The sequence below is a fragment of the Patiria miniata genome, unplaced genomic scaffold (genome assembly GCF_015706575.1).
Source record: "Patiria miniata isolate m_02_andy unplaced genomic scaffold, ASM1570657v1 HiC_scaffold_10, whole genome shotgun sequence".
NCBI lineage: Eukaryota > Metazoa > Echinodermata > Asteroidea > Valvatida > Asterinidae > Patiria > Patiria miniata.
In genome coordinates this window covers 8,251,166-8,269,426 of record NW_024037048.1, presented here as the reverse complement: position 1 = coordinate 8,269,426, position 18,261 = coordinate 8,251,166, and the positions used below count along the sequence as shown (strand labels likewise).

At 41.3% G+C, this 18,261-nt stretch overlaps 1 protein-coding gene across 4 annotated transcripts in view; it reads right to left on the bottom strand.

Annotated features, from left to right (window-relative positions):
• Positions 1 to 7,340: 7,340 nt before the first annotated feature.
• The window catches only part of LOC119736875 (apoptosis-stimulating of p53 protein 1-like), a 58,608-nt gene continuing 47,687 nt past the window's right edge, over positions 7,341 to 18,261 (bottom strand). For all 4 annotated transcript variants that reach the window (XM_038210906.1, XM_038210898.1, XM_038210889.1 and 1 more), the window contains 7 exons: positions 16,018 to 16,147; positions 15,215 to 15,405; positions 12,437 to 14,689; positions 11,609 to 11,742; positions 10,559 to 10,725; positions 8,036 to 8,235; positions 7,341 to 7,475 (listed from right to left, as the gene is read on the bottom strand). In XM_038210906.1, the coding sequence (XP_038066834.1) occupies positions 7,446 to 7,475; positions 8,036 to 8,235; positions 10,559 to 10,725; positions 11,609 to 11,742; positions 12,437 to 14,689; positions 15,215 to 15,405; positions 16,018 to 16,147 (3,105 nt within the window). In that variant the 3' untranslated portion in view covers positions 7,341 to 7,445. The remainder of the gene's footprint in view (positions 7,476 to 8,035; positions 8,236 to 10,558; positions 10,726 to 11,608; positions 11,743 to 12,436; positions 14,690 to 15,214; positions 15,406 to 16,017; positions 16,148 to 18,261) is intronic.

Genomic DNA, 18,261 nt, shown 5'->3' with positions numbered 1-18,261 from the left:
TCGATGCGCCGGCACGCACGCGCACGCGGCCGGCCGGCGGGCTGCGGATTATGGAAAACTTTCTCGTATAATCATAAACATCAAAATGTTGCAAAAATTGTTAGAATTTATCAGAGAACATCCAAACGTGAAGGAAAAAACCCATAAAATGATTCTGTCTAATTGTTTAAAACCATGACATTACAAATTCATGCAGAACTATCATTAAAAAGCCAGCAGCTAGAGTAGACAAATTTGAGAAGACAAGTTGATACCTCCCGCCCCCCACTCATGCTCAGAATTATATAAACCGCACGATACAACCTGTTTTGTGCTAAATAGGCCAACAAAAGCGTTTTCAAAACGTGTTACAGTTTACAGGCCTATTTGGTGAATAGCCATTGACTAACTTTTCACTAAATTATAATCTTCAAGAAATTAGGACTTGAGTTAAGATAGTTTCTAGAGGTCCCCCCCCCCTTCCCCCCAAAAATATATTCCTTACCATTATTGGGAATAAAGGTGGAGGGGAAGGGCGGTATGAAAGAGAAATTTGTCCCTAAAGAATTATGCGGTGCATTTATCAAAGAGGTTTCAGTTCCGGAGTTATTGTGCTTTACATGCAAGGTTTTAAATGTACATGCATCTGCAAACATACGCCACAATTGTATTCACCACCAATCAGGTTCTTCTATAGTCCAAAAAAAAACCCCTCCGCCATTATTCATTCAAAAAACTCCTAAATTTGCTTTTTTTTTAATCCTCACACTGGGCTTTCAAAAAGTTGATGCTGTGAAGTTCGAGTGCAGATATGTGTACCATCATGATATTTTTCTTTGATGACCAAATGCATCTTCTTCACTTTTACTTAGGCCTGGGCCTAAACTACAGTGGTTCAAAAGGGTAATTTTTTTTTTCAAAAACAATGTTGGCCTCTGGAAAGTAATGATGTCACAATGTTTACACAAACTGCTTTCTTATGGGATCCAGTTCAGGATGCTATCCAATAAGAAAGTAAAACAAACGTGTGACGATCATCTAATCCAACTTAGTGCTGAGACAAGATACATAAACACTCGCGAAATAATATCGGGGTTTTCCTGGCCAATTTCCTGAAACGTTATTCACTTCTGAAAATCGGTCATTCCTTTTCGTCTGAATTTGAACGCATGTCTTTAATCCCATTACAATTCAACGAAAGTTCAATCGTTTTTATTGTCCGTGCATTCGGTTTTGAGAAACAGACGGCCAATTACGTTACCCGTGCATTCATTTACGCAAGCATACGTTTTCGCGTAGAGTTCTGGAATACAATTTCGTGAATGTGCAATCAAAATTACGTTTTTCTCATTCAAAATAGCAGATTACATCACAGAACATTAAACTAAAAGTGAAATAGAATGGACAATGTTTGAAATCGCCCTCTAAAAGCGAAAAAGAAGTCTTACAAAGGAATCTGAATGAACATAATTTAAACGAAAGGTGCTGCCCAATCACTTAACTGATTGAACTGACATGCAATCGAATGCTCTGGTAGCGAAAATGAAAAGCATGTTCAGAGCGATTCTCAAATTCAGACAAAAACTAGAGGTTGTATGAACAACCACACGGTGTTGGGCCATGGATTACCGCAGACTTTGCCACACACATCAACTCAAAATATGCATGTTTAAATCCATGTTTGAATTTTTCAACATGCCGCCAGAGGGCGCTCTAACATTTGATGACGTCACCTGTAAAATGTTTGTACAGTACTACCTAGGCAGACACTCACATCGTTGAAAGCAAGTTCGCATCTTCTGCCAATTTCAAATAATAAGGCACTTCCGGTTTCGACCGGAAGGAAGGGTCACGTGATTTTGCACTTAATACCAAAAATGAAGACCCTGCAATATTGTATCGATTGCCATAAAAAACAAAATCAAATCTGTAGCAGTTGATTTTATATTGATTTTCAAAGATCAAATCTAGAAATCTTTGATTGCTTGTAATATGATACTTGATGACGTCATTGTGACGTCATTACCAGAAAGTTCAAGAGCTATTTTAACTGTGCTATATACAGCCAAATCTTGATTATATCTATCACGGTTGATTTTTTAGCAATTTTTGAAGGTTTAAAGATCTTTTTATTGTAACTTCCGGTCTGATGACGTAATCAATTTTTTTTCGCACACAGGTGTTGTCTGCATTATGGTCATCATGTACAATAATTTTGAAGCGATTACCGCAAACTTCGCCACAGACATCAAGTGAAAATGCGTTTTTCGCGTTTTTTAACCTGCCGCTAGAGGGCGCTCCAACTCTTCATGACGTCACCAATTTTTTTTTTTTTGAAAGGTCGATCCAGGCAGACATCAACACCGTTGAAAGCAAGTTCATATCTTTTTCCACTTTCAAATTATTAGGCACTTCGGGTTTCGACCGGAAGGAAGGGTTACGTGATTTTACACGCACAAGATAAAATGAAGATCATATATTATCATGTCGATTCTTGCAAAATTCAAGTTGCGGTCTCTGACGGTTGATTTTATATTGAATTTCAAAGATTAAATTGATTATTTTTTGAAGTGACGTCACGTGACCCATGATGACGTCATGATGACGTAATTGCAAAAAAGCACATCTTCAGTTGGTTGTGCATTCATGTATTGACAATTGAAGTTCATATATGTTTTCATTTTGACAAACAGTTCCGGAGAAGAATGTGTCTTGAAGAATAATAAAAAAAATAGTAAATTCTTACAATAACAATAGGTGTTGGGCTGAGGCCCAACACCTAATGAATGACGATTTTCTGAAGTGAATGAACATTTTAGGAGATTGACCGGGAAAACCTATACTAACAAATATATAAATCAAAACCATACACACAATCCAAATCACTCTGCCATAGTATGTAGTCTAGTTTTCTGTAACCAGCTGTTTTTATTAGAAGGAATACATCAAGACAGGATTTATCTACAAGTACATGTTGAGACGTAAAAATGCTGACATCCATTCCAAGTTTCAACACTGTTGGTGCTTTAGCCTATACCTCATGATAAATAAATCCACTATCCAAATACACATAACAAAAGTAAATATCACAGATGAAAAAAAAAAAACGATAAGAATACAGCCTATATACCTCAAGGTCTACTTCATAAATATAAATAAAATTTGAGATAAATCAAAAAAATGCCACTAAGTATTGAATGAAAACATATTTAAGCACATAGTACAGAGATTCCTAAATATGTATGTGAAGGTGTTTTTGTACATAATTACATTGCTTGTATTTACATTGTGAAAACCCTAGGAATGCTGTTAAAGTGGAGTTGCATAGATCTGGGAATTCTTCTAAAAATGTGATTATTCATCGAGCAACATTTCTGAATGCCAAACCATTATTACCTATACAACTTAATTCCCTAATAAAAGCCACTTGTTGTTTCCAATTTAATTCACTGTTCATGGGCACAATTTCACAGAACTATAGATTGTTTGCACTCGGCACCCATCCTTGAGGTGTTTTGTTATGCTAATTTATTAACAATGAATGCACAAGAGTTTACTCATGCGTATCGGTGTTGAACAAAAACACACGCCTCAAAGATGACCGCTGTGCAAACCATTTATTAAGCTGAAGACACTGTTTAGAGAATTTCAAAAAAAGTGGTCAAAAACAAGACACATCTCATGGCATTTGGACTGGGGTTACTTGTCTTATTCTCAGTAAATGCGTTCTTTAACCCTAACCTTCCCAAATCCTCCAAAATTCTCTTTGCAAAATGGAGGATTTGCAGGATTGAGGCTATATGGCAAAAGTGTACGGCTGATTGTGGAGGATGCACTGTGTCAAAGTCTCAGACCTTGTGTAGTTTATGTGTAGTTTATGCTCAGCCATGCACACATTTAGGCCCAGATTATATTTGAAATCCTCCGCACTGCTCCAGGATGTCACTGGCTCTGCCTCAACATATTGACAGCGATTACTGGAGGATTTTGCGGGATTGAGACAGTGGTCACCCCTCCAAGAACCACATTCAAGAAATAATGGAGGATTTTGCAGGATTAAGGCTGTATGCTATTTTTACATGGAGGCAGTTGGAGGCTTTTGCGGGATTGAGGTTGCATCGTAGCAAAAATGCCTAGGGAGTTAGGGTTAATCATCAAATTTGCGCTTTTAAAGGTAAAAGACACCATTTGCAAACATTCAAAAACGATACTGTCAAAATATCATGAAATATCCAACTCGATTGTAAGTACTAGGATTAAGCATCCTGTGAAATCATTGCGCCTAGTTTGCCGTCATTTTTAGACGAGAAATAACCGTCATTTCCTCATGATGGTTAGGACCAAACCATTGCGCGGTCAACAGAAACCTACGCTTTGCTTGAGAAAAATGAAGATTCAGTTTTGCAGTTTTCTTAAAAATATATTTTATGTACCAAATCTACCAAATATTTAATAACCTGCTTCAGATTCATTGTTAGGTTATCAGCATCGGTCAAAAAATTGGGCCACCGGTATCAAATGATCGAAAGGAGCAATGCTCAGAGCGAGTTTTTGCAAGGTATGCACATCTAGAGTTGGAAAATGTGTGATAGCTTTGCAGTGTGAGCGGTGGCAGTTTTTTGGGTGTTGTCACTTTAATTTTTTTTTTCAAAATGGCCGCCAATATGCTTCTTACCAGATTAATTATATGCGGTAACATGTTTTGGCCGCCATATTTTTTATAGCACCCAAAATGCTGCCACCGCTGCAATGCTATCACATATTTTCCAACTACAGGGGTGCATACCTTGCCAAAAATCACAATAAACATTATTCCCCTCATTTGATACCGACCAAACCCCCAGACCTATGTCTTGTTGTTCCTTAAAATAAAAAGCAACACCCTTTTTGCAAATAGTGTCCATTACCTTTAAATAATACTTCAGATGAAATATTACCTGGTCAAGGCAGGTGATAAAAAACATGGACCTTTCTGAAATTAAAATATGCCGCCCTTCAAAAATAAACTGGCCATGACATCATGTAAGCTGCAGTTCAGAAAAAAAATGAACACTTCTTGCCTTCAGATTTAAACTTGATACTGTAGTTTTGGTTCATATACATCAAGACCAGTTCTATGGGAAAGTGCTAAAAAATCTGTAAATTACATTCCAAAATTTGAAATAAAACAACAAAAAATAACCCAAGAGAGACAGCCCCGCCCCTTATATTACAAAACATAACCATGTGTGCATGATATGAGGTAAAACAATCACTTTCTGAAGTACATGAATCAAGCAAAATTAAATACCATAAAATTTAACCCAAAATCAAAATACAGTACATATAAGCACTTAGAACTTTAAAGTATAGTACATTTTTTTTCTCTCTTATTAAGCTTTGGTCATGTGAGACTGAATACACTCTTTTAAGAAGCAGCAACTAACAAGTAAGTTTTCTCATAAAAAATATAATTTAGAATTTTTTTTTTTCATCATAAAGCATGTTGAATTCTTTACTCGTATTTTACTTTACATTTTAGTTTTTCCATTGAATGTCAAAAAAATTCTTAATAATCATAGTACTATTGTAACGAATTCTCAGTTTTATACATTTATCAAGTTATTCAAAACATTTTTCAATACTTTATTCAATTTTTTTTTCTTTCAATTTATTTGATTATTTAATTTGTCATAACTAGAAATGGGACACTCAGGACAAATGTATTCAACACAAGTCCTTTTTTTCCTGGTGATGTTGGAATGATTCTGGACTAAAATTCAAAACGTTGGACTTGATGTCATCAGACCCCTATTTGTTTGAGTCCAAAGCATCGTGTGAAAGCATGGGTACATGTACCTTATGTGGCCTGTTGTAGAGCTGTATATGGGTCCTTTTATAAATTTAGGATCCAAAGTGTGATTTTTTCCTGTCCCTGTTACTTTGGTACTTTGTAATTTGCCACTCAAGCATCATCAAGAATGACTTCAAACCATTTTTTTTTTCATTGTTGGGTAGGTAGTTTGCTATTCATAAACACTCTTGGAGGATGACTGATATGATACACCGTGCCCTCTGGAGACATGCACACAATAGGGAACAAAAGATTGTATACATCTCCACAGGGCAATTTCTACAGATGAATACGTCTCCAAAAAGTTTTCACAAAAAGATACATGGATTTTACTCAATAACTAGGAATTTCTAAGGTTACAAAAGGTATGTTGATATGTCGCAAATGGTAGAGTTTTATAAAAGGGCTATTAAGTCCGAATTTCAGCCAAGGGAATTAATTCTGGTTAAAATAAGAGCATTTTGAAACTGTACTTTCAAACTCGAAAACTTTAGTACACGAGAACAAAGAAATGTCTCCACAAGGATACAAATTTCAGTATGTGTGCATTAAGAAGTGCATCAGATGCCAGATGCACCGTATATGTAACAGGGACAGGGAAAAAGTGGATCCCGAGTTTATAGAATGACCCACATAGAGTTGCTACAACTATCAACCTGGACGCCATTAATGGTCCACTTAGCTAACGTAGTGGCCATAACGCTATGGGATTTCCGTGCATTCATCAATTTCTATAATATTCTGTCACTAATGTTGACAATACCATTAAAAAAAACCCGGAATCTCATGACAAGAATGTTGTCCCCATTCTTGGACCCAAAAAGGCATCCAAAATCGGTAACACTCATGTCGCAACATACGGCTCTTGCCTGTTCATGTTCTAGTACAGTTATGTTCCTGTTAACAAAACTGTGCATGACATGGTCACTGTAAGGAAATTCTGGCTAATTATTGGACTATAATTTTATGAATACTGTAATCCAATCAAGCATCAGTGTCTTTGGCCAAGCAGCAAAAATATAGCAATACCTAATTTGGGATTTTTTAAAAGGATTTTTGTTTAAACCCCACCATGCTCAATTCAACAAGATTCTGCATGAAGCCTTGAGGGTTAGGGTTATTTATTAGTAGTGGTACCAGTATATATATGGCATTAATGGATCTTGTGTTTTCCCGAAACGATTCTCTACACATGCATATTCCAATGTGCATGACGGCACTTTAACCAAATTATTTACATAATACATCCACTCTCATGAACTTTGTTATGCACATAATTCATCACGTAAACACTTTGCCCTCAGCAAAAAGAATCCAACAAATAACGGTATTTCCAGTACAAATCTATTTCAACTGGTACCCATGAGCCAAGCTGGCATCCAGGGATGTTTCAATACCAGCACTCCTCATTTTCACCAGCGTTGGAGTGCTTGTACATGGAGCACATCTGTGTCACATTCGCCTCCATTTTCCGCACTTTGCATGTTCCCGATATCAGATGCAAGGCATGGTTTTCCAGTCTGTTTCCTTTTGGGGAGTTTTAAAAAGCTGACGTCCTGTTGGACTAGGTCCAGAAGTTCAGTCGTCACGTATTTACACAATTTGGTATAAAAAGCTGATTGGCTGAGGAGCCTCAAAACAACGGCCTGACACGGGGGAACAACTGCAGGTAAAGAAAAGAAAGACATAAGAACTGATCAAAAACAAAGGAAAAGCTGCATGCATAACTGTTAAAAGGAGCCATTTCGTGTCCAGTTTTTAAGAAACATGATTGCTAAGGCTGGTTCATACTTTATGCGAAAGCAAAGGAATTTTCATGATGTCACCGATGAAAGTGTCATTGGTATGTTCAACATTTATACCCAAACGAATTTGCTTCGCACCAACATTTCGCACCAACATTTCGCACCAACATTTTGCATCAACATTTCGCACCAGCAAGTGTGAACTGGCCTTTATACTGCTTCGCATCTACAACTTTGCAATAATGGGTTTGATCCTTCCAAAATTGCCAACAAAGTATCAGGAGTCAATCACAAGTCGTCCAGTTTCAAGGCCAGCGATGAACTTTGACAAATGTGTTCCTCCATCACATTGTTCTTCCCCTTAAAATGTGCCCAGTGGCCAAAAACTATCAAAACCCCCCCCCCCCCCCCCCCCCCCCCCCCGATGGGAATTTTGGAAGATTGTGTTTTGGGCGGGTTAGCGTTAACCGACACTCACCCCGAACAAGTTCCTGGGTATGTAGCCCATCTGGTCGCCCTTCTTGGCCCACCACCATTCTGTCTCTTCCTCATCGCCCCGTCGGATCACCGTCAGCTCCTCTCCGTCCTTGAAGGCGAGCTCGTCCGGCTTCTCGGCGTTGTAGGAGTAGACGGCAAAGATGCGGCCGCCGTTCAGGATGCCCATCTTCTCCTGAACGCCTGTTGCAAAGAGAGGTAAACACCGACTGTCATATTTGTGAGAATAAAGCATGGGCCTCAGTCACGAGTCGACCATATTGAATTGAAAGTTAGGTCAAATCTTAATTTTTGGAGCTTTCGAAGAGAAATGAAAGCAACTTAATGTCAAATAAATTCCAGTCTGCTTCAATAAATAATTTGACATTTGTAATTAAACATTCCCAAATGTTTAAAGCCATATTTTAAAAAAATGTCAGTAAAATAAGGCTGCATGATGCCTGCATAAAAAGTCTGGCGCCATCCCATTCAACAGTTAACAATTAATGAAATACATTCAGGGTACTTGACAAAAAATGGCCAACTCGGGAATAAGGCCCATGATTGCTTTGTCAGCAGAAAACCCTTAACATGCCTTGTTTTCATTTCCAGACAGAGACTGGAGGCCTGATCCCGTGTCAAAGTTCAATGAAACTGAATAACTTGGGACAAATTTATCATAACTCTGATTTTGAGGGACTAAAAAACTGGCTCACACTTCACGCCAATTCGAATATGAAGCGAATATGACGTCGGGAAACATTCGCTATGAAATTCACAGGAGTTGAAACGTATTCAACTTTTGCAAAATCACTGTGCGAAAAAGTTTCCATGACATCAGGAATTCATTTTCAATATTGTGAGGGTGAACCGGCTGTCGTGCAGCTGCAGATGACCTGATTTGACCCAAATTTATTTTTGCATTTTACTTGAAAAATCTGCCACAAGCAACATCAGTTTCAAGTTGCTGGGAAGAACAGACGCGATGCATTAACTAAACCTCATCACATGTAAGATCCAAGGTAATAGAAATGAACAATGACAAAGGAACGCTGTTGTCACAGTTCAATGGAATAGCTGGTGACTTGAGACTGGATGAATTGTGATTGACTTGTGATTGACTTGTGATTGACTTGTGATTGACTTGTGATTGACTTGTGATTGACTTGTGATTGACTTGTGATTGACTTGTGATTGACTTGTGATTGACTTGTGATTGACTTGTGATTGACTTGTGATCGACTTGTGATCGACTTGAAGATGGACTTGTGATTGACTTGTGATTGACTTGTGATTGACTTGTGATTGACTTGGGATTGACTTGGGAATGACTTGGGATTGACTTGGGATTGACTTGGGATTGACTTGGGATTGACTTGGGATTGACTTGAGAGTGACTTGGGATTGACTTGAGATTGACTTGGGATTGACTTGGGATTGACTTGGGATTGACTTGGGATTGACTTGGGATTGACTTGGGATTGACTTGGTATTGACTTGAGAGTGACTTGTGATTGACTTGTGATTGACTTGGGATTGACTTGGGATTGACTTGAGAGTGACTTATGATTGACTTGGGATTGACTTGGGATTGACTTGGTATTGACTTGGTATTGACTTGGTATTGACTTGAGAGTGACTTGGGATTGACTTGGTATTGACTTGGTATTGACTTGGGATTGACTTGCGGTTGACTTGTGATTGACTTGTGACTGTCTTGCAGAGATGCCACAGGGTCTGCTTGGAAAAAACGGAACTAGGTCTGCTTGAAAAAAAACGGAACGGCTGCTTGAAAAAACGTGTCCGACACAAAGTCCCCATTGTCATTTTTATCTTGTAGCAAAGCCAAGTTCTGTTTATTTTTAATTTTGCTTCTATGGCCTTTAAAGCTGTCGGTTCGTTCAATCACTTTGATTTTTTCCACATTCCTAATATTTATTCTGCCTACCCGAATTTCCAACGTAATATTCGACACGAAACGTGCATGATTCCACAACACTGCTGTCGGTGTACATGATCCTTGCACTACGCGATGCGCTCAACGAAAACATGGTTGGTACCTCTTTTTTTGTATTCACATATATCACTGCGATCGGAAACCACCGATAGCTGTAATGATAGATTTGATTTCCAGGCTGAATGCTACGTGTGCTTAGCATACAGCACGCCCGCACGCGGTGAAGCACGCGCGAGGCGACGTTGGATACTGCGTGCAAGTACGTTGGCCGCTTGTATCGCATGCAGGCTCGGCAACAACATACACAAAGACTGTTTTTAAGACTACTTCAACGAACAACGTTGTGCTATGCGTGCGCCTAAATGTACTAAATCGAGGTAAAAATCAACGCATTTCCACAGTTTTTCTTCTCTTTTTCTGGTTAATTTGACGGCTGGAAAAAACGGAATTTTGTGAGATTCTTTTTAAAAAACGGAATTCCGGTTCAAACCGGAAAAGTGGCATCTCTGGTCTTGTGATTGACTTGTGAGTGACTCTTGCCCTCAACTTCCCGACTCTTAGGCTCCTTACCAAAGAGATACTGTGAGCACATCTTGAAGCCTTCTTCCTCTTCTTCACACTTGTCTGCTGCCGTCTCCTTGTCGCTGATGGTGGAGGCATAGATGCAGGCCCCGTGCTCCACCAGGTTGCGCACCATGATCACGTTGTTGCAGGAGGCAGCGCAGTGAAGAGGCGTCCTGACAATCAATGAAGGCAAAACAAACTATCAATATTTACACTGGTTTGGGATTGAGTTGGTAAAAAAAATTCAATGTTGCGGTCAGGAATTTTTTGGGGTAAATGGTGTCACATTTTGAGTAGCATTTAGCGTATGCCTGTGTATCTGTATCTGTATCTGTTACCTTCTGTACAAACGCCTGGTGTGGCTATCGCGTACAGCCTCATGGTGTATGTATGAGGATAACTGCCAGAAGCACCGGGGCAAACCCCTTCTCTTAGCGATAAGTGTTTGCTAGGTTATTTTTTTACGTGCATTTATACAACACACGGGACCTACAACTTTACGTCCCATCCGAAGGACGAAGCAATAATGGTTAAGTGCCTTGCTCAAGGGCACAAGTGTCCGGGCCCGGGTTTGAACCCACGCCACTGTTGCCTCTGAAACACCAGAGTGCGAGTCCAGTGTTCTTAACCACTTGGCCATCTCACCATCTGCGCTAAATGGTTAACAATTTGCTCACTGAACTACCACTCAAATTTACACATTAGTCATTGTGACGTCGTGACCATTCTATCTATGTAATATGGTACAGTAGTAATCTAGCATGTAAAAATTAGACAGTTAAGTTCTGAGTATTAGGGATTTTGATTATGGGTATTAACCTGAAAAAAAGGGTATGCTACAAATCTTCAATTGCTTCATCAACACAGCCCGATTCCAAGTATAATTGACAATAACCTAATAAAAGAACGGATCTTTCTAGAGAGCATGTTAGCCAATCAACAAAGATTCTAAGCAACACTGAGCCTGTGTACTGTTTGAAAACCTGCCCAAATATTGTCCAGTTGATTTACTCATGCAGCTACCAGGTACGTGTAAAGTTAGCTCCAACAACTTACCATCCGTCACTATCTGGTGAGTTTACATCCACGCCGTTCATGATGAGGAAGTTGACTATCTCGTAGTGGTTCGCACAGATGGCATTGTGAAGAGCCGTGATACCCTCATCATTGGCACCACTCGGGTTAGGCACCTGGAGCAAAAAAAAAAAAAAAATCATTAACAGCTGGATGCAAAAGTTTCCATCCACTTCAAATGATGTCATTTTGGAAAGCATTGTCTTCTTTTGACATTCTATTCTTCACAATGTCTTCTTATTGCTATAATCTCTCAATGTGGAAAACAGTTCAGTCCACAGCAGTGTTTAGAATTCAAATTGTCTGTCATGTCAAATACTTGTAGGCCCATGAACCAAAATACATACACTTTATGTATCACACGGTCGGGTTGTCCTCAGGAAGCTACAGTGCAGCATCACGGAGTGCATATTATATAGTCAATGCATATAATAAAGTTTGTTGCAATTCGGATGATTCACAATGAGTGCGCCACCAGAGTTAATTATTCCCATTGCATTGTGGAAGATGGTCGACAAATTCGCAGGACATTTGAAATTGTTAGTTTTTCTGGTCAATAGTTTCGCATGATTCAAGTAATGTTTGCCGTTTTCTTTTCTTTTTATCAATATGGTGTTTTGTGTAAGTCAGCAGAACGCTATGCCCCTGTCTATAACAAATTAGCTCAAGTTGTCTACTGACACTCATTCAAATGGGCCATGTTTTGTCGATCGAAAAATTGAAAAATGGACTCTCCATGGCAAACTCTTGGTGGCGCACTGCATTGTGAATGGCCTGAATCGTTGAGTTTTTTTTTTATGAGTGACTCACCTCTGGCATTATCCTTCGGACAAGATCAAACTCTCCTTCCAGGGATGCATCTAGTAGTAAGGCCAAGGGGTCAAAGCGTACCCTGATGGTCTTCTTCAAGGCACCTTCTTTCTTCAAGATGCCTTTGACTTCTCCCTTCCCAGTGACACTCCGGTTGCTGATGACCGGGGATCTTGAGAGTTGGGACAGGGCAGCGGTGTACTGCTTCTGACTCAGGATGGCATTGTTCCTAAAGTTCATGTCTTGGTCCTTCTTGCTGATGTCGTTTGGCTGTGGCTCCTGCTTGGAAGGATCCTGCTGTTCCTGATTGTTCTCGTTCACAGTGGGCTCTGTGCTGCCGATCTTGAGGAAATTCAGGCTCTCCTTGTCCTCAGAATAAGAGAGGCGCTTCTTGAGCGGGCGGGGCATGTTCCGCAACCTCTGGAAATCCGGGTGGTGGTAGAGATGGCTCATGGGAAGGTTCAGCGGACTTGGTGGGCGGTTTGGACTGAGGGGGGCGTCATCTTCATCACGTGATGACTGGGAGCCTTGGAGGCTGCTGGTCAGTGGAAGGTTTCCAAGTAAGGTTCGACCAGGCGGATTGGGCTGCATGTCAGGGAAGAGGCTCCTGACTGCCAGGTTCTTCTTTCCACCGTCGGTTGACGTGATGCCTTTCTCATAACTGGGGCGGTTGTAATTGCGCATCTGGGCCGGCGGCGGTGGAACAAACATGCCGACCGTTGCCGGTGATCTCTGATGGCGGGGTCTGGTGGGATCAGGGGCGGAGGAGCCAGTGGAGGAATATGGCTGGGGAAGCTCAGGTCGCGGTGGCGGAATGTCAGAATTGACAGAGGCAGGAAGTTGGGTGTTTGCGGACTGACCAGAACTTGGTGATCCTGGTTGTGGCCTCATGACAGGACCAGATAGACCATTACGAGGACCAATCACAGGAGAGGAACTACCAGAGCTCCGCCCACTAGATAGTTTTGGACTACCAGGATGAGTGGAGGCTGTTGAGGTAGGACCATACTGGTTTCCTTCATGCTTAAATGGGACACTTGGGGATGACGGCTGGCTTGACACCGATGGGTACCTGTGGCCGTTGGGGGCAGGTGGACCACTTCTTGACGGAGAGCTTGGAGTGGCATTTGATAGCCCAGTTGTGACTGCTCTTGGTGGGGGAGGGGGTTTCTTCTTGCCCTGGGGTGAAGGCTGTTGTCTGTTACCATTATGGCCTTGTGAGCTGAGAGAGTCAGTGCTTGCACTCCTTGTCCTGAAGTCAGTCTCCGTATGGTTGCCATTTCCATTGCGGGATGGGCTGCCAGGAGCTTGTCCAGGACCAAAGCCAGGTCTCCAGTCACCTGGTTGAGGAGGTCCACGGTCATTCAACAATTCTGCAGGTGGGGGAGACAGGGCAGCCTCTAAGCTTGCTAGATTGTACATGGGTGATCTGTCACCAGCTCGCCTCTCTGAGAGGGACGCTAACCTTGGGTCTGTCTTGGCCATGGGGATGGGCTGTGAGGACATGGGGCTTCCAGACCGCTGAGGTACAGGAGAGCTGCGACTGTCAGGGCGTCTGTTTGATCCCTGCTGCTGATTGGGTAGAGCGCTAGTGGGCATGCTGTCCACGCTAGAGTTCTCTGTCAATGAGGAGGTATCGCTGCCACTTTCATTGATGCCCTCAGATTTGCCGCGCGATGGCTGGACAACATCCAAAGATGTGGAATGCCAGGCAGCCGGGCCTTGGTGCGGCCTGTTGGCAGACATAGGCGAGCCTTTTCCAGGAACGCCCGAGGCACTGCTCTGGTTCGTCCTGGGCTTGAAGCTCTGTGGAGGGAACAGCGTGGCAGGCTTTGGAGGCATCGGGCGACCAGTGGGACCTGGTCTTCCCTGGACCCCATAACCATTGGGTGGAGGAGGTCCTGAGATATCTCCATTGGCCATGGGGGATCTCCTACCGGGATCATTTGGCATCCCCCTTGGGTCCCCTCTATAGTTCATTCCATTGCCCGCATCTCTTGCTTGGCTTCCATTCACTGGCCTGTCCAGCTTCATGTTGCCGTTGGGCAGCCGACTCTGTGATGAGGCATTGTTGTTGATATTTGTTCCTGGAGGAGGTAGCTGAGGCTTGCCCAGGCTTCGGGTCTTGCGCAGTCTGTCTGTCAGCTCCTCGATGCGTCTGTCCACCACTGCCATCTCCTCCTTCCGATGGACCATGTTCTGTCGCTGCTTCTGCAATGTGGCACTCTGCTCCTCATTCAGTCTATTACGAAGCTGCAAAATAAAAACAACTGATAAATGAGGGACTAGAATAAAAGTTAAGGAAATAATCATGCTTACTCCATTTTAATATAGTTTTCAAAGCTACTTCACCAACTAACGGCATGAAGTAGCTTCAAGTCAAACCTCCTCCACAGATACTGTGTCACAGACTTCCTCCAGGGGCACTTTTTCAAAAAGAGGCTCTCTACTGACATTTGTAACTTGGGTTTTCCTTCTGTCTCTATTGAGTTCTTACCAAGACCAACTTGTGATTTTATTACAAGATATTTAGCTTTTTACTCTCTCATTGTGCAGCTGTCACGAAAGACCAGGATGTCAAAATGTGAATTCCTTGAGAATGTACTTTAGCTGATTTTCAGATGGAAACTGTGCAGCAGTATATTCTGCTAAAAAAGCTAATCGGCAAGAATGCAACGTTTGGAAACACCATGAAAACTGAACAACTTTCCAACTCTGGTATATTTTGTCCCGAACGTTTAAAGACATTCCCATGAACTAAGAACCAGCCTCACTCACCAAGAGTTCCTTGCGCAGTCTGTCCAGCTCTTCGTTGGCGGGAGACTTGTAGACATCCCCGTTGATGCCATTCAGGTTGCCATGTTTCAGCTGTTCAAGCTGTTGGCTAAGCTCCTCTACCTTTGCCACGGCTTGAGCCAGCTCCTTCTCCTTCTGGGCAAACAGGGTCCGGACTGAATCCAGCTCTGTGGCTGTTGAGGTAAAGGAGAATACGTTTTGCTATTTTTCCAAGTTTTCCATCACCGGCTGTGGCTTCATTTTGGGCACCAGACACATTTCCAATTGTTAACATTTAGGACGAAATGAGATTATTCTGGTCTCGAGATCAGTCTAGTGGTGGGATTTAAATAAGGATTTTTCAAAATTTGTAACATTGGGAGAGAATTTTATAAAGGTCCTAAGGGAGAACAGTGAGCAATTCTGCTAAACACTGAAACCAAATGCCCAGAAAATGTACTTCACCAGCCAAATATCATGAGATGTTGTGTTTCTACAAATCATTTCCAGTTAAATTTTGCAATACTTTCAGCTAAGCACCTCAGTAAAACTGGTTTGGATAAGATGCTATTAATAGCAATGTAAAAGAAATAAGCACGAATCCAACTATGGCTATTCCATAGTATATTTGGGACATTTTCACTTGTTTGAAATTCTCCTCACGCTGAAACTATTTCAGTACACAACCATCTCCAAGACTGTTTGTTTTTGGTTCTTCTGCAGTTGTAGTCTTTGGAAACATCTGATTTCCTGGTTTATCTTTGTTCTCTCAGGGAGGCTATGGATGTGGCTGCTACCGTACTTACACAGGGTGTGGTTGCTGTTTTTGGTGGAGTCGGCCTGGCCACGTAACGCTCGCAGCTTTCGGAGCTTCTGCTCCTGAGTGTCTACTTTGTCTCGGAGTCGTCGCAAGCGCTCGTCCTCAGCAGCCATTTGCTAAAATAATAAGTAGGAAAGGAAAAGAATTCGTGAACTTTTTGATAATGGATATCGTGCAAAGTTGGATCGTACTAGGAAAGAAGGAAGCCATTGTGGTCGTGTTCCCTGAATGTATTTTACAAATTGTGAACTGTTGAATGGGATGGTGCCAGACTATTTAATCATTCTAGCCTCACTTTCAATTTTTTTTTAAATGTGGCTTACACTAGGTTATGGTTAATCACAAATTTTAAATTATTCATCAGAGCACACTGGTATTAATTTGTAATTAATTGGATGTCATTGTTTTCGTTTCTCTTCGCAAGTTCCAGAAATGAAGATTTTACCTCGCTTTCAATTAAGGCCAAGTTTGCGCAAGGACTATAGTTGACCAATGGTTAACTAACGCTTGCCCGAACTCTGTCTAGTCAACGGTGGTTGACTACGCTAGTCGACTATTTGGAACCAGCCTACTGGGGTTGGTTGCCTCGCTGGTAACCAATAGCTGCGCGCATTCATAACGCTAGCAGAGAGCCAGGATCCAGAAGTTTTGCGATGACATTTTGACCAGCGTTTGACTAGAGACGTTCGCACATTGCTATCAGTGCGCAGGCGTAAGGTACGTCACAAATCAACCACTAGACATCTAATGGTCCTTGCCCGAACTTGGCCTTAATATGGCCGACTCGTGAATAAGGCCCATGGTCATTCATACACGTAGGTATTTCAAAATTTCACTTTGTCAACAACTGAGTTCCAGGGGCTATTGTTGGCTCATGCACTAGGCAAGATTTTCCCAAACGATTCAATACAATCGTGAGTAATTTGATCACTGCATATTATAACGCAGACAGCGTAAAAAGTAATTACTGGCCAACAATAAGAAAGAAGTACACAGTGTTGCAAACCTTCAGCCAACTATCCATGCATTAACAAATGATTCACTCATCCATAGGCACCTTTCGGACTTAGACAAACAGATCTTTCGATTTTTGTCCACTCTCTCTTCCCAAGAAAAACAACAGTTTTGTCACGTGCAACACAAAACCCCCTACTGTTTCGCAGGCGGGATCCTGCATGTTCGGCCGGCCAATTAAAATTTCCAATGCCGTGTTGCCACTGCGGGGCACTGCACAAAGTCAAGGTTTCTGCGTGTTCGCTTGCACTCAAAGTGTGTATCTGGTGACTAAAATCCCCCGCATGCCCAATAAGGAAACCCAATATTTCGGTGGGAAGCTCAGCCCATAAATACTCCAGAAACGTGCCATTATGGAGTGATTTCTGTCGCACCGCAGCTTGGCTTAATGCTGTTTTAGTTTCCCTTTTCTGTCTGACCCACTTTTTTTTCTTCTTCTGTTTTTCCTGGGGGGAGTTGAGTTTCATATTTCTAAACCCCTGCTATGGTGCTAAGTGGCGTTGGGCCTCCTGGCTATTTTGCCTGCCTGATAATTGAAAAGCTGGCTGAGAGGAGGTGTTTTTTCACACTGCGGTAATATTTTTGTATTAACATAAATTGCAAACCTACTTTTTTTCACCACATACGTGTAAATATATTGACAGGAAGGACTACATGTAATCCATTTTTTTTCATGGGCTGTTTCTAAATGTAAAATGTGACTTCCTCATGCTAAGTTAAATACGTGCACAGCATTTACATACAGGTACCCGGTAACATTTTAAAATTGATTATGCAGCATAAAATATAAACATGTAATAAATATACATTATATAATGCCAAAAGTATATTTGGCAAAGCTGGCCATAATGTACATGCATTTGGGCATTTCCACACTAATGGGCCAATTAGATAAGTTTATGGATGTTGCGTATAAAGGGTAAAAGATGAGCTAGTGTTTTCTTCAGTTTTTTCCTACACCTTGCTTAGTTGAAAGTGAGTAGGACAAGACAAGACAAAAGATGAGGCCCATTTGTGTGGAATTGCCCATTTGGAAGACATCGAGATTGGGAGACTTCTTAAAGTTGTTTTTAAGTGAACATTTGTTTGCATGGACTGTACCGTACATGTACATAGTGTGCAGTGGTATTCAAATGGTGCAATCTAAAATTGTGATCAACTTACATGTACATATAAATGCATAGTACATGTACATGTAAATGCATACATGTACATT